General features: G+C 30.3%; 1 protein-coding gene and 2 long non-coding RNA genes across 6 annotated transcripts in view; 2 read left to right on the forward strand and 1 right to left on the reverse strand.

Annotated features, from left to right (window-relative positions):
- Nucleotides 1–669: 669 nt before the first annotated feature.
- LOC143204338 (uncharacterized) lies at nucleotides 670–2,681 on the forward strand. The gene is made up of 4 exons (XR_013007571.1): nucleotides 670–862; nucleotides 1,381–1,442; nucleotides 2,013–2,084; nucleotides 2,594–2,681. It is a non-coding gene; the product is annotated as an uncharacterized LOC143204338 (long non-coding RNA).
- A 1,942-nt stretch (nucleotides 2,682–4,623) lies between these two features.
- Nucleotides 4,624–6,503, forward strand: LOC143204339 (uncharacterized). 2 transcript variants are annotated; one of them, XR_013007573.1, is made up of 3 exons: nucleotides 4,624–4,704; nucleotides 5,114–5,199; nucleotides 5,758–6,503. It is a non-coding gene; the product is annotated as an uncharacterized LOC143204339 (long non-coding RNA). The 2 variants fall into 2 exon arrangements; XR_013007572.1 differs by lacking the exon at nucleotides 4,624–4,704 and adding an exon at nucleotides 4,836–5,050 and having other exon boundaries at nucleotides 5,758–6,502.
- A 1,402-nt stretch (nucleotides 6,504–7,905) lies between these two features.
- Nucleotides 7,906–17,110, reverse strand: part of LOC143203938 (discoidin domain-containing receptor 2) — a 403,820-nt gene continuing 394,615 nt past the window's right edge. For all 3 annotated transcript variants that reach the window (XM_076416275.1, XM_076416274.1, XM_076416276.1), the window contains 9 exons: nucleotides 13,266–14,119; nucleotides 12,147–12,365; nucleotides 11,950–12,086; nucleotides 11,721–11,896; nucleotides 11,538–11,660; nucleotides 11,380–11,486; nucleotides 11,039–11,317; nucleotides 10,821–10,968; nucleotides 7,906–9,783 (listed from right to left, as the gene is read on the reverse strand). In XM_076416275.1, the coding sequence (XP_076272390.1) occupies nucleotides 9,481–9,783; nucleotides 10,821–10,968; nucleotides 11,039–11,317; nucleotides 11,380–11,486; nucleotides 11,538–11,660; nucleotides 11,721–11,896; nucleotides 11,950–12,086; nucleotides 12,147–12,365; nucleotides 13,266–14,119 (2,346 nt within the window). In that variant the 3' untranslated portion in view covers nucleotides 7,906–9,480. The remainder of the gene's footprint in view (nucleotides 9,784–10,820; nucleotides 10,969–11,038; nucleotides 11,318–11,379; nucleotides 11,487–11,537; nucleotides 11,661–11,720; nucleotides 11,897–11,949; nucleotides 12,087–12,146; nucleotides 12,366–13,265; nucleotides 14,120–17,110) is intronic.

The raw sequence follows: 17,110 nt of genomic DNA on the forward strand, positions 1-17,110 counted from the left end.
TGGAGGATATCGAATAAGTTGTTAAGTTGGAAAATAGATGGATAACTAAATATAACATTTGTCAAGTCCCAAAATTTGTAATATTTATTTTACATTTTATTAATGACAAAATAGTGAAGGTATATTTTAAATTACTTCTAATAATTTGTTTTCTAAACTAACAAATTAACTTTATAGTAAAAAATCTATGTATAATATGTATTATTGTCCATTCATTATAACTTATATTTGTATTGGTCAATATGAACATTTTTAGTCTAAATAATTATTTTATTTCTTCTCATATGCTCTATGACAGTGTAGGAATAATAAAAATTATTAACGTTTTATTATAATTTATATATTATTTTTCCAAGGTATATGTATATTTTCTAAAGCATTTTGTTCTGTTTTTGTTTGTGTTTTCATGGTAAAAACTAACAATTACTTGTTGAATTATATATGGAGAAATCTTATGGAGAAAAAGGAGAAATTAATGTGTGAAATAGTTATATTATATCTAATTAATTAATAACATCAATTTCTTCCCTAGGAATTATATTATTAATGTTAATTGGTGAGTACTAAACCTTTTTTTAAAATGTAACATATATTTAACTACATGTATTATTTTCTCCACAATCTAAATTAAGATTAGTACCAATAATATGCATATGAATATTAGTAATTTAAAAATGGATTTTAATTTTTCTTGCAATCTGCAGGGTCACAACACCAAAGGAATAATGTACTAATGAAAATTATCAGGATTATTGTGAAAGTATTTATCCATCACACATATCTCCAGGTAGTGTTCATTATATATGATCGTCACCATTAAGTATTGAGTACCAAAAACTAAGTAATTAAGACATGATTATAGGTAAATATAATATAATTTATTATTCGAATTACAATTTTTTCGACAAAATATGCTATACCTGCTTTTATATACAGTTATCTTTGAAATTATCAATCATCAATAAATTTCTTTGATATAAATTGAATCTGCATTCCATAGCTAAACCTGCAGTTAAATTGAAATAAATTATCAATTATCAATTATCATTCTATATATAGAGAGAGATAAGAAGAAATAGGCTATCGAAATATCCATGGTAAGCAGCTTATTTCTTCTATGTGTTATATTTTTTATTAAGATTTGTAATGACAATTTTGGATGTTTTAATATAACTTTGTTCTTGTTAATGTTATATTATATACTATAGTTTAACTTCTATTTATCCTTACATAAAAACTGATTTTCTTGAATTTAGATATTTGGTATATATTTTGACCATCACTACGATAGGAGGAATTTATTTTCATATGATTATAATTTCCTACTTTGGATCTTTCTTTTACAATATAAATAGTTTAATTTTCTTTCCTATGTTGTAGGATGGTAACAGTATTAGCTACAACAGCATTGGAAGAGGAACTTAACACTGGATTGTTAATGGGTAAATACAAGATATTTTATAATGCAATAATCATAGCTTCAGCACTAATATTTAATATTACAACTTAATATACAGCTCAGTGTATACAAAGCTGCCTATACCAAAAACATTATATAGAAATAAGTATGTTGGGTAGTAACTATCGACTGAAAACAGTCGGAACAGTCGATAGTCAAAAAAATAACGATTGAAAATAGTAATTAATCATAATAATAAGTCATTAATGATAAAATTAATCTATTTATACATAATGTATCAATATTAGTAATTTATTACAATATGTAGTATTCTCCGGCAACTTAGTATACAGCTGATTGTATATAGAGTTGCCAGACTATTATCTTTGTTTAATTTTGTTTTTTTACTTCTTTTTTTGCAACCCATTATACACCTAATATCCTATAAATTGTCATTGAATTTTCAATTTTTATTTTTAAACTTGGATTTACCTACTAATATACCAAAATAATGTATTTATTTGTTTAGAAATTAGGAATAATTGATATAAAATTTCCAATGCTGCTGTATATTAGCACATTTTATTTTTTAATAATTTTTCTGCATTTTTAGGTAAATTATGTCCATAGAAAATATATCTAGGAAAAATTAGAACAGAAATATTCAGTGGAATTTATATCCAAAGTAAGTATACTCTTGTTCTTATTTAATTGTAGGTTTTTCATAATATATTAGTTATTGGAGAAAATATTGTTATAACAAGAAATTCTAGGAGAGATATAAACTCTAAATATATATATATATATATATATATATATATGCTTAGAGTATAGTTAGAGTATATAGAGTATATATATATACATATATATATATATATATATATATATATATATATAATAGTTAATACAATCTGATTGTTCTATTCTCAGCAAAGAATATATTATAGTCAGCCTCTTGAAAAGTTATTTAATTCATGGGATATATTTAAGAAATTGGATATATTTGTAAATGTTTAGTGTTTACATAATGGCGAATGCGAATTTAAATAAAAGTTAAATTTAATATACTATTTTCATACTTTTTTAATTTATTAAATATAATAATATATAAAAATCTTTTTCTGGGTTCAACAATGCATATCTTTATTTTAGAATTTTTCTTTAAATTAATTTTTATAAATTCTTATTTTTTAGAAGGTGATAATGATGAGTACAAATATGCTTCCTTCTGAGTTTACTACCAATTATTTACTTTTTAGGGAGTATTTTATCACAGTCAGGTATGTGTTACAATTAATTTTAAAGACTTTCTTAAAATTAAGCCTAATTGCAACTTGTATATCTCTGTAAATATATAGTAAATACTATACTGAATAGTACTATATGCAAGACACATTTATACATAATATACATAATCTTCCCTTGAAAAATTAACATTCCTTATTCAAATTTTTTAAATGTTTATTAAACTAGGACAAAATGGTGAAGGTAAATTTTTTAATAAAATATTTTATTTTTAATAAAATCTTAAAAACTGACTGGGATTAACTTAAATTATTATTCAAAATATTGTATAAATATACTTGCATATAAATTTAACGGTATTAAAGTCATAGATTCCTCATTTAACATTTATCTGTCTTGGCCTTTTTTATTGTCTATATTTCTGAATTATTATTAGATCAAAATGGTGAAGGAACCGTTTGTGGCTTTATCGTTTTCTCTATGACGCTTTTTACATCAAAGAAGTTTTTGTTTTAATAATAAATTTTGTAATATCTAAAGTTATTTGAAGATATCAGCCTGTGGCTTCTATACTTATGGTTGTTACTATAATCAATTCAATTTTTTGAATTGTCTCTGTATATGTATGTATAAGTATAAATTTCCACTATCCACTAGATATGAATAAATAACAGTTGCTATTATGTGTTGCTATAATATAACAAATAAGTTGGTCATCAGGCAAAGTATAATAACATTTAATAAAAGTTGACACAATATTTATTTTTTTACTGATTGGAAACTTATTAATAAAATTAACCCATATTTAAAATATTCTTAGAATAACAACTTTAACAAAATTTTAGTTTTGGGTCAGAACAAAAAATAATTTAACATAATTTTTTCTGTGTACCTTTTTGTGTTTATCAAAAATATAATTAATTTTTCTTTCCACGTTTTCATATCAATTTTAGTTTAACTTTGGATAATTTTAAAAGATATTTTTGTGCCAAAATTTTGAATATACATGTAAAAATGTATTTTATATAAAAATTTCATTAATATTTTCCTCTATATCTATAAAAAATCATATTTTCATATTCATATTTTTTTAATGAGCACCATGTTCTTTAATTCATTATATATAATATACAAGTTCGTTTTATAACATAACCTAAAACCCCTTTTAAATTCGAAGGATTTTTCTTTCTCATTTTACTAATTAGCATGACTATTGTTAAAAAGATTCAAAAAAATGAAAACTTAAATTTGGTGTATTGAATGTCTAATTGGAAGGACTATATATAACAAATGGCTAAAGAAAAATGAATGTCATAGGAATCTACAGTGTTATAGAAAACTTTATTTAGAACTCAGTATACGTTACAGAAAACTGTAATTTTATATTTAGTACAGTTCCTGTTTTTAGTATAGCTCCTGAAGATGGCACTGCGACTCTTGTAAAATTGAGATTTTTTGGTTGCCTAAATGTGAACAAATTCGAAATAATTTGACAATAGAAAAATGTGAGTTTAAATAATATTTTCTATTCCATAACAGTTCCTATATGTTATAGCGAATCACCATTCAGTTAAAATCAATGACATTTCTATTACACAGTAGAATTTTTTTATAAACTTTGTATGTTTTTCTTATTATACGATATTTTTTCGTTTATATTAATTTCATATTAGAAATTTAATACCAAATACCTAACATTTCAATCTTACTTAATTTACTTCCTAATTCAGTTTATGAAAACCAAAAATCGCTTTTAAAATCGAAGCCTTTTTCCTTCTCATTTTACTAATTAGCATGACTTTGATTTAAAAGCGTCAAAATAAATAAAATCTTAAATTTGGTATATTGGCTGTTTTATTGGAAGGACTATATATGAAAAATGAGTAATGTATTATAGAACACAGTATTATGGAAAAATTTACTTTTAACGCTGTATATGTTACAGCAAACTGTAATTTTATATTTAGTACAGGCTCCTGCAGGTGGCGCTGCATCCATTGTGAAAATTGATATTTCTTTGGTTGCCTATAGTTGGAGAAAAAATTTGACAATAGAAAAATGTGAGTTTAAATAATATTTCCTATTCTGTAAAAATTCTTGTATATTATAACGAATCATCATTCAATGAAAATCAATGACATATCTATCACACAGTAGAATTTTTTTATTAACTTTTTATCACAGAATAAAGAAACTTCTTAAAGAATAAAAAAATTTCTTTATTCTATGCTTTTTATGTTTTTCTTATTAAACGATATTTTTTGTGTTTATTTTAATTTCATATAAGAAATTTAATATCAAGTATCTAACATTTTAATGTTAATATCTGGTTAGTATATAGTTTCTGACGAGTTAAATAATCATTATATAGTGAGTAAACTAGAACTAATTTTGTAAGAATTATGAGTAAGATATAATATTTAATATTAAATTATATATTATTACATGTATAATTTTAAATTTAAATAGAGCCAAATATGCAGCAAGCAATCATAGAATGAGACTAATCATAGACGAAGAAGAAAGTAAGCTGTTAAGGAACTATAAAGAAACAGGTAAATAAATAATTTTCTTCAAGTAGTTTTAATGATATGTCTATTATAAATGTGATTCCTCAGGGTTAAATATAGTTTTCATTGTAATCTAAGAGAAACCACTGTTATTCTTAAACCAATACATAATATTAATATTTTGTTGATCAAATTTAAGCTGTGAATATTTACAATGGACATATCATGCTTAAAACTTATTGGTCTTAATTTTCTCTGTCCCCTTTGACTTTCACAATATACAAATTTTAATATATGTTAATATTTTCTTTCTTTTAAAAATATTAAATTATTGATCCATAGTTCTTTGTTTAATTTTGCTTCGATATGATAGCAAATCAATGCATAAATTAAATTTTTTTTAAAAGACAGTCGTCTTTTATTATATTTAATATTAATAGTGGTTTGTATTACATCATAGTTTTAAGAATTTTAAACTTGAAACTTTGCAGGTTGTTCATGGACTTTAGTACAGTTTTATATGATCGTTTGTTTATTCCATAATTAGCCCTTTTTAGAAAAGTGACCCAAGTTTTTCTCTCAATATCATTTCCTTTGTTCCAGAACATGTCACGTATGTAACATGAGTGTTTACTCTGCTGTGCTGTGGTCGAATCCATGGGTGAAGTAGGATGCCACATCTTATCTATTAGGATGGAAGGTACCATGAGGTGCAGCTCTCGGTGATGCTACTAGTCATGGATTTATATTAAGAGTACTATATTTTTAGAGGCTGGAAAACTATAATTAAAATATTTGTTCATGGTGTGGTATTTTTTTTAACTTAATTATTAATTATTACCGATTAAAAAAGTTGTAATTTTTTTTAAATCGGTACACTTTACAATAATTTTGTTAAATTTCACTTGGATATTATGTACTTTTATTTTTAATATTTAACAATGTGTTTTTTGTATTATGATTGCATTATCCAGAGAAAATATTTAAGAAATAGTAGGAATTAAAATTATTTATTAGATAATATTATTATTATATTGTAATATTATAGTAATGTAATTAAAACGATTTTGTAATTGAAACTTGAATTCTATATTATGCGAAACATTATGCAAAATATTTTTATTGTAACAATATAGATTAGCAAGTTATTGATGCCTAAAACTTTTAATTTTAATCTTAGAGAACCAGTATAAAATTAAGTGTTATTACTGTAGTGTATTTTGTGTCGTCTACATTAAAACATGAAACAATTATTTTAATTATATAATAAAACATAATATTTAATATTAGTTTATACATAAATAAGGCAACAGAGTTTACACAGCCATAACCCAAATTTTAATTCTGTTTTGGATGTATAAATTGATTATACATCATTATTTTAAATGAATAAAAATATGGAAAGCAATGAGGAATTGTCATCCTTCGTTTTATTTTTTATTATGTTAATTTTACTAATAAAACAGTTTTCAAGAACATTTGTTTTTTATTTAAATTTTATACATTTTCCAATGAATTTAATGAATAAGTGGGGACATCTATGTCGAATACCGAAAACTATGATTATTATTTAACAGATTTGTGTGATGACGTTTTATACCTATTACAGAAACCTGTAAGGCCATGACCGTGAAGTTCAGCTATTCAGTTATAGATGGCGCAGTAAATTGTTCATCGACCATAAAAACATCTAGACTGAATAATCATAATTAACTAGATATAAAATTACAAAGAGCATTAAAATTGAATAGGATTTTTAGTTTAATGGCACTAATATATCACGATGATGAAACAAAATCAGCTCTTTCCATTCCTATGCTCCGGATACAAAATTTTATTTTTCGTAAAGATTTTTCGGTGATACAATTCTGCCTTTTTGTTAAATTAATTTTGTCACTCAAAACATAAACAAAATCATCTCCTCGCTCTCGTATGCTCCTGATACAAGATTTTATTTTTCATCAAAAATTATGGCAAACACAACAGACACGCACAAATTTTGTTGAATTTTCGGATTTTCATTAGGAACATAGAAGTATCGAGGAGGTATTTTTAACACCTACTTGGGGTAGATAGAATCTTGAACTTTTGGTGAATTTTGTTTTGAAATTAGTTTCATCGAAAACAAAACAAAATCATCTCCTCGCTCTCGTATGCTCCTGATACAAGATTTTATTTTTCATTAAAAATTATGACAAACAACGGCACGCACAAATTTTGTTGAATTTTCAGATTTTCATTAGGAACATAGAAGTATCGAGGAGGAACACCTTCTTGGGGTAGATAGAATCTTGAACTTTTGGTGAATTTTGTTTTGAAATTAGTTTCGTCATCGAAAACATAAACAAAATCATCTCCTCGCTCTCGTATGCTCCTGATACAAGATTTTATTTTTCATCAAAAATTACGGCAAACAACAGGCACGCACAAATTTTGTTGAATTTTCGGATTTTCATTATGAACAATAGCGAGGATTTTTAACACATACTCCGAATAATCCTGTTTGGTGAAGTTAATTTATAAATTAATTTCCTTACTGAAAAGATTTTACTTTTACTTTTCATGCAATCCAAACTTTTTAACTTAAAATTTCCAGTAAGGAATAGAGTTTAGGGAGGGCAGGTGCTGTTGGATAACGTTGTAGGAATAATAAATAAAACAGGATGTAAAATGATTATTTAGTTTATTTTCTCCATTTGTCAAATTCAACATAGTCCGTTGATGAATAATTAAGAATAATAAAAAGCATGGTGAATGTTGCAAATAATTTAATGAATTCTTGATATGTCGACATATACATAACACAATTACAATTTAAATAATCGAATCAAATTTGTGCCATTTTATTTTAATAGACATCATTATTCAAGTTTGGAATGTTACATTTGGTGGGGAGATATAGTTAAAATTAAATCTAGTTCGGGCATTGATTAATTTTGAACGTTCCTATACGATAATACCTTAAAAACACCATAGAAAGAAACGCTATGGATGACGAGGGCGGTGCCTGTACATTGAGAGAGAGAAATCCAACGAACCAAACGGATTGGCACGTAAAAAAAACGAAAACACAACAACAACTTGACGTACGAAACCGAATAATAGACATTGCTTGCGTCGATTGCTACGATTTATTATTAAATTGCTAGCGTATAAAAAAAAACTCCAAGTAGAAAAATCTAGTGTTCAGTTTGAAGCACAGTTATGTTGTATCAAAAGTTTTTCTTTTTATAATATATTTATTTAAATTTTAGGCGCTAAGAGAGTAACAGACGTGTGTGATTCTTTACATTTGATGATGTGGGGACATTAAGTACCTACAGGTCAGTCTTTCAAATTAAAACGAAACAATACACGTAAATCACTTCAGATGGTTTCGAAGTCGTTGCATACGATGACTCGTTGCGTTACATCAAATATATCAACAAGTATATATACAGTGTGTGGCAAAAACATACCATCAAACATTAAGCAACACTGTCGTACACTGTATATGTATAATCCTCTGATTCTTTTTAAGTATATAATAGTAAAAAAAAAACAAAAATGACTAGTACATATACTGTCGTCATATATAATAGATATAGTCACTTATTTGCAATATACAGATATATATTTTATCTTTAATTCTTTTAAGTCTAAGAACATTGTCTTTTTTATTGTGCAAGTGAGAAAATCTTCAACAAATGTCTTGAAGCATTTTTAGAAAACTCTATTAAGCCACTAAGAAACTTCGATGATTAAGCAACAAGATCCTTCTCCAATATATACTGACGATGCTTCTCGGCCGTCTCGATCAGACGTCCCCGTGTAAGAAATGAGTAACTACCCTACAGATTGTCTCTTAAATTATTAATTAGCTTTTTTTTGGTTTCAGCATATATTAGAGATTATTTTCTAAGACTAACTACAATAATAGATCACATTAAAATAAATAAAGGCTAGATGGAAAGTTCAAAAATACATTCTTCTGCCTAAAAATACAATTTTAACAACCATTCAACCTGGTTCGAACTACTCGGTGAATTTATAGGTTTTGTGATAGTGACGAAACTGAACAAACCTACAAATTCTACCCTAAATAGATCTAGCGCAAAAAGGTTTTGTTTTTAGTTGAACGAATCTAACCAGGCTGAAAATAGAAAATAAGCTAACTAACGCTCTTCCAACTAAAAACATATCACCCTGTGTAGTATATACAAGAACATTGATCCCTTGTGTAAATAATATAGGAATGGTGGTAGGTCCATTCCCTATTGCTCAGGAATATTAAGCGATTTATAATAACCTATTTCTTTTATTGCAAAAGTCTCTGTTTGTTTCGTTTCAGACAGGCGCATATCCCAAGTTCTTTCGCTGCAAGAACATGTGAATCTCCCTGAAGGTCGGTCTCTCCTTGTCGGATCTCTTCCAGCACTCCAGCATCAGGTCATGGATGTCTTTGTGATTCGACGGTCTCGGAAGATATTTGTACTGCTTGTCGTCGCAATGTAGCCTTGCCAAATTTTCCATGATCTCGGGATCGGTGAGGGTGTCGTAGGGTTGTTTCCTACACAGCGTGAGGATCTCCCAAAGGGTCACAGCAAAAGCCCATACGTCACTCTTGGTCGTGTACTTCATTTGATATACCTGCAATTAAAAAAATGCTAACTACAGAGTGTTTATTTGCGAAATTTTCAATTTTGAATGAGTTCTGTGAATGTTACTCTGGAGTACAAATTATTGCAACATCTGCTTTATACATTCCTGTTGCTTTTTTCACGATTGAAATATAGATCAAATATTTAACTTAGTCAAGTTGAGAGCATCTTCCAACTAACCAGTAAAGTTGCTTGACTTTGAGTCTAATCTGCTCTAGCTTTTGTCTAACATGATATATCCAATTTAAGTTGGCCTAAATTAAAAATTGATTAGTTTGTCAGTCAATCATAAACCCTATTTGGACCTATGGGATGAATGTAAAACATCAAACCAATTAATAATCCAACGCAGCCAAAACAAAGTTTTACGATTAATTACCAATGCCTATCGCTACCTAACCAACGAAGAACTGCCTGATGATATCAAAATCAAAGGGATATACGAAGTGATTCAAGATTTCGTCTTAAAAATCAGGTTGCTAAATCACAACAGCGTGTAAGCGGTACAGGTACTTGGCAACACGCAGAAAATCAGAAGATTGAATCCAACCAAACCACACGAACTTGTACGAAGATTAAGTAAGATTGTACTAAGCATATCTAATGTAAGATGTAATTAATAAAAAATATTACTAGGATTGAATTACTACTGCTTAATGAGTAGAAACAAGTAAAAAAGTGAGCAATGAATGCATGGAGATTTCAAGCTTGCGTATGTGGGAATATATGAAAAAATTAAAATTTTACTGCTCTTTTATATTAATATCAACATCTAATTATTAACATCCTAATAATAAAACAAGATATACTAAAATGAAGCATTTAGAAGCATATGATTTCTATTGGACATATCAAAGCTTAAAATTTACAACCAAGTAAATAAGGGAAAATCGATTTCTTTATCAAGTTAATTATGTTCTTATGATGCAAGACTCAAACTATACTGTAAATTATTATTCAGTGATAACAGTGACATCTTAATTAAAAATTTGAGTATATTAACTGAAAATAATAATTTATACTTACAGCTTCCCAAGACATCCAACGAATGGGTAATGGAGTATTACCATCTACTTTGTAATAGTCATTGACGTAGAGTTCATTGTATGTACCATAATCACATATTTTTATTTGATAGGCCTTTCCAATCAGACAATTTCTAGTTGCCAAATCTCTGCAATAAAATATAGGATCAGTAACCGATAAGACTGTCTCTGTGTCTTCGTAACAATTAAAATATTTACCGATGAACGAAATTTAGAGATTCCAAATATCTCATACCGCTAGCTATCTGAGTAGCTATGTATAATAAACAATTGAAGCTCAGAGACTTCACGCCGTAAGGTAGGCCTGACGTGGTTTCACTGGTGATGTGCATCTTGAGGAACTGGCACAAATCACCGTGCTCCATGTATTCCATGACCACGCAAAGTGGCTCCTCCTGACTGCAAATGCCCAGGACTCGAGCTATATTGTCATCGTCTAGGGCGGCCAAAATTCGAACGTCTCTATGAAAGTCTTTCCTGAAACACAAATTACATTTAGTCTTGATAAAATGGCGAAGGCCCCAAAACAAATATCTTACTTTTCTTTATCAGATGCTGTATCACCCAAAAATTTTATGGCTACTAGTCTATTATCGAGTTCTCCCGAGGGATATTCTACTATACCATCAGCCTCCGCAATGTATACCTAATAAATAACAAGTTAACGTTTGCCTTCAAAATGCATTGCTGTACTTACAGTTCCGAATGCTCCCTCTGAGAGTTTGGATAGCATTCGAAGTCGATGACGTGGAAACTCGGGAATTGATGTCTCTTCCAGACGTTTTCGTAATACTGCTAAAGCATCTTGCTGTGTGGGAGACTGAAGTGTAAATATGAATACATAAATGAACTAAAACATGGTATAACTTCATTTTTTTACCCTTTTTGCTTCTGCTCCCTCACTACGTGTACTTCGCAGTGAAACTCGTTGATTTGTCTTCGTTCTTTGATAAGAATTACTATTCATCCTGCCTCTGGTCATCGGTAAGGTATTTTGGTCTGACCCACTCAAGAGAGGCAGTGTGTTTGCCTCAGGTATTGCATAATCATAGTTATCTAAAATACGAGGAAATAAAATGCTGGCTAGATACAAATAATGAAACTAGTACCACAATGGCTTTGGCATTTGTTGGTGTTCGTCATTTCCATTACAACAGGACTGTAACTGTAATATGGAGCAAACTTCATCGCTTGGTAGGGTTCTTGATATGTATTTTCCTCAGGATGTGGAAGTGGTAAAGTTGATCTAAAATGATGGTTTTGTTAAAAGTCTTAAATATTGGTAAAAATTGCATGAGATGTTTACCTTAGGCTTGACTTTGTGGATGATCCTCCATAACATTTCTTGTAGTACTCATCGCCAGAGCTATTTAATTCAGTAACACCATACGCTTCAATTCTATGAGCGTCTTTTTCAGGCACACTGTACAGTCCATCATTATTTTGTACGTGTGGAGGTAATGTGGCATTCGGAAAGTCTAAATTTGAGTTGTTGGGGCTTCGAAGGTACTTTCTTTTCTTTAGTCTGTAAAGAAATAGACAATTACATATACAGATTTTTGGGATATTAATATATATTATAATTCGACGCTGTACCTAAGATTGGAAATTTAAATAAATGGTATATATTTACCTTAAAGTAACTCTAAAACTGAAGTTTATTGGATTCAAAAATCAAAATGGTAGTGAACCAATCAAATTTTATTTTCATTGATAAAGACAATGACAAGTCATTTTGTGGAATGTTGCCTATATTAAAATTATTTTAGAAAAATGAATGAAAAAGTGAATGACATTCTTTACTTTTACTATTGTAGTACTATTATTTTACTACTATTTTACTATTTAATAAAATGAATGAAATTAAGAACTATATTAATAAGACGTTGCCATATGTTTTGAATTTTCAAGTGTATTTGAATGTAATTACTAAAATTCTATTAATTTATTATTATTATGTAGTACTTTTAGTTTGTTTTTAATCTAGAATTTGTGATGGTTTATAGAATTTGCGACAATAAAGTTACTGTTTACTGTAAAAGGTTTTAAATTGAACTTCGATGCTGCAAATATTATTTATTTTTAGGTATATTTTCCTGTAATCTATTGATCCCTATAGATTAATCGGCTTAGCGAAAATTTAGCCTCCTTTTTTGAGGAAAACGGGGGTATCTGGAATCGCGAAATTTGGCACAATTAAAACTTATACTGACGACTGTTATCATCAATAGAAAACTAGTCGAAGTGTGCCTTTGAAATAGTAATTAGTATTTTTAATTCGCTATGTTTTTTTTACTATCGACTGTTTCTATTATTTTCAGTCGATAGTTGCCAACACTATAATAAATAATATAATATATATTTAATATATTTATATCAGGACACGTATTTTTTTATTTGATTATAAAATATAATTGTGATTTACCTGACTAAAAGGAATACGCCGGCGATGAGTAGCAGCAGAAGAAAGATTCCAATCAAAACTATGACCACCAAAGTGGACTCGTTGACGTTATTAGGCACCGGTATCTCCATCTTGTGCTCGTGATCGGAACTGATGCGCACATGAGGCGTGGTGGTCGGTTCCGGCTCCACGGTAAAGTTCCCATGGGCCGTCACCGACTCGAACGACACCTCGCTGACTAGTATCCATTTGGAGGCGAAAAACAGCTGCAGCTTCACGTACTTCCCCACGCGGTGGTGGAGCTTGACGGTGATGTTGCGCGCGTCCTCGAATATCTTGTCCTCGACGTACTCGTAGGTGATGGGCTCGCCCCTGTTGAATCTCTTGCCGCCGATGCTGAACGACACCTTCGCCGCGGAGAAGACCTGCACGTCCTTGGTGAACTGATTGTTGCAGTAGAGGTGCACGGCGGAGAACTCTCTGACGCGGTCGAATTCGAACTTGACCTCGATTGGTCTGTGCTTGGTGTCGTTCTTCCATCCCACCCACGTCTGGCCGTCGTACATGTCAGTTTTGAAGTCGTTGTGGCCGAATCTCCCGTCGGTCAGCTGGCCCAGGCCGTGCTTCAGCTCGTTGCCGTCCCAGACGCCGTCGTAGCCTAGGTCGTAAAATTCCCAGTTGGCCCCGCGCTTATCGCCCTGCGGGATGGTGTAGCTGACGATGCCGTCGGTCCACCTGCAGCCGTAGAGCTCCACGCGCATGCACACCGTCCGCTTGTGGTGGCTGTAGGGGTAAAATCGGATCTTGTTCGCCCATATGGGTGGATCCAGTTGCCGCTTGGCCTCCAGATACGGGTTAATGTTACCGGGAATGACCTGAAATAAAAATGCATGTTAGTTAATGGTGAAGCATTAAAGTTAATGGTGAGTTTCAAATTATTAACAAAATCCTTCGTTCGTTAGCTCTCAAGAAGGTGGATTAACTTCCGAAAGAAAATTGTTCAAATCAGTTTTCTTTTACCACTCGAGCTAGGCTAGCTAGGCGAATACATTAACAGGTCAATTGAAAAGTCTCCGGCCTGACACATAGTTGGCGCTACTAGAATTACATCCATATATTTTTTTGGTTAGCCATAACCCTCAAAAGATGCGTGTATGAATTTGACTGCTGTCGAATTATTAGTTTGTGAATTATAGCATTTTGAGTGAAGAAATATTGCTTTTTGAGGGGAAAAAATACAATTGAATAAAAAACTTGGCTTGATGCCGAGTTTCCGGACACTGCCCCAGGAAAATCAACCATCAAGGATTGGTATGCTAAGTTTAGACGTGGTGAAAGGAGCACCGAAGACGGTGAACGCAGTGGACGCCCAAAAGAGGTTGTTACCTACGAAAAAATATAAAAAATCCACAAAATAATTTTGAACGACCGTAAATTGAAATTGAATGAAATAGCAGACACTGTAAATATATCAACTGAACGTGTACATCATATCATTTGCGAATATCTGGGTATGAGAAAGCTTTGTTCAAAGTAGGTGCCGCGCGAGCTTACTTTAAAATTAATCAAAAACAACGACGAGTTGATGATTCGGAGCAGTGTTTGAAGATGATCAAGCGTAATAAGCCCTAGTTTTGCGTCGATATGTGACAATGGATGAAACATAGCTCCATTATTTCACTCCGAAGTCCAATCGACAGTCATCCGAATAGACTGCACACGATGAACCCGCTCCAAAGCGTGGGAAAACGCAACAGTCGGCTGGCAAGTTTATTGCGTCTGTATATTGGGATGCGTATGGAATAATTGACTGCTTAAAAAAAGGTAGGACCATCAACAGCGACTATTACATAGCGTAATTGGACCGTTTCAAGAAAAAAATCGCCGATAAGATAATGCACTGTGTCCCAAGTCAGTGAGAACGACGGCAAAAATCCATTAATTGGGCTTCGAATTGCTTCCTCATCCACCGTATTCTCCAGATCTGGCCCCTAACGAGTATTTACAGTTCTCAGATCTCAAAAGAATGCCCGCTGGGAAGAAATTCTCGTCGAATGAAGAGGTGATCGCCGAAACTGAGGCTTATTTTTTAAGCAAAGGACAAATCGTACCACAAAAAAAAATTGCCAAAAAAATGTGTTTTATGGTAGGCATGGGACTTTTCAATTGACCTGTTATTTGATGGTCTGAAAGTGTTAGAGTTCAAAAAATAATATTTCTTATGACATTTTTGTTATAATGTTCAGAGATGTAGTAATATAAATTTAAAATGCCTTCTTGAATCTTTGTGGTAATTCGATTTAATGCCATTTAAAAAATGTTGGTGAGTGTTATAGTTTGCGTGTAATTTTATATACAGACATTTGTTACTATAATTAATGTTATATATCAAGAATATTTCTACACTTAAATTGACAATATTGGCAAAACAAACTTTAGTCATGTTAAAATATAATTTTAAAGTGTTTCTTTCTAATCTATTATGAGACAAACATAATAAACTGTATACATTGTGTAATGTATGTAATTCCTAGGTAGAACTAACCGAGCCAGGACCATTAATCAGTAAAAGAAGAATTTCCTCTACACTCTACAGTTATCGAATTCTCTTTCCAAGCTGTCTTTTAGCTGTGATACCTCAAAATAGAATCCTGTGATCTAATTTGGTCAATTACAGACAGTAGGCAGAAGTTTGCCATTCAAAAAAGATTGATGAGTGTTATAGTTTGCATGTCATTTTATATACAGACATTTGTTACTATAATTAATGTTATATATCAAAAATATTTCTACTCTTAAATTGAAAATATTGGCAAAACAAACTTTAGTAATGTTAACATATCATTTTAAAGTTATTCTGGTTCTTACAGACAGTAGGCAGAAGTTTGTCCCAATTAGTTGTACATTTGTAAATACGTTCCTGTAATATTAATTTCTAGACTGTAAAAAATAAATTATCTAATTGTGTTCCTTATTGTTTTAATATATAATTTATTCATATATTCTCTGCTTTGATATATAAACATGTATTACTTCATTTATTATTCGATATTTATATTTATAACATAAAAGCAAAGAAAGCTAGTGTATACTTGTATTTGAATCTCTGAAGCTGTTATTGTTCTGAAAATAATTTTGCTTATTATATTTTTCATAATGTTCAGTGGCAATTGAAAATATCAATAATTTGTCGATTATTGAGAATTAATGGAAACTGTATTTAATTAAATATCATTTAAAAATATTAGTGAGTGTTAGTTACTGGCCCACAGACAGTAATAAAGTCCCAGACCTGCTGGATTTTTACATTTCAAAAGGCATCTCATTAAATCAAATTAGTACAGAAAGCTTGTGCGATCTAACATCTGATCACACTCCAGTATTGTTAACACTGGGCGCGACAATCCTAAGAAAAACAATAAAGCTTAATCTTACCAACAAATATAGTGACTCGGAAAAATTTTGAAAAAAATTTACCCCATTGAAATTAGAGAAATGGTAAAAGAAAGGCGAAAAGTTAGAGGAGTATGGCACAGAACCAGAAATGCTGCAGACAAAACTACTTTTAATGGAATTAGTAATCCGACGATACAAAAGATCAAAGAATATAAACAGAATTGCTTTCAAAAATATATAAGTGAATTAAGCTCAGAAGCAGACAAAGTTTATTCGCTATGGAAAGCAACTCGAAGATTTAAAAGACCAATTATTCGAGTACCGCCGATTAAAAGTGATCGAAATGAATGGGTTCGACGCAACGATGAAAAAGCTGAATTGTTCGCACAATACTTAATTGACATATTTCATTACCTGATGATATAGAATCTACCATGGATACATCTCCTGTTTATCAACCCGATGTAGAT

The sequence above is a fragment of the Rhynchophorus ferrugineus genome, unplaced genomic scaffold, assembly GCF_030347505.1.
Source record: "Rhynchophorus ferrugineus isolate W39M unplaced genomic scaffold, kcgeb_rfMv2 rfM10, whole genome shotgun sequence".
Lineage (NCBI taxonomy): Eukaryota > Metazoa > Arthropoda > Insecta > Coleoptera > Curculionidae > Rhynchophorus > Rhynchophorus ferrugineus.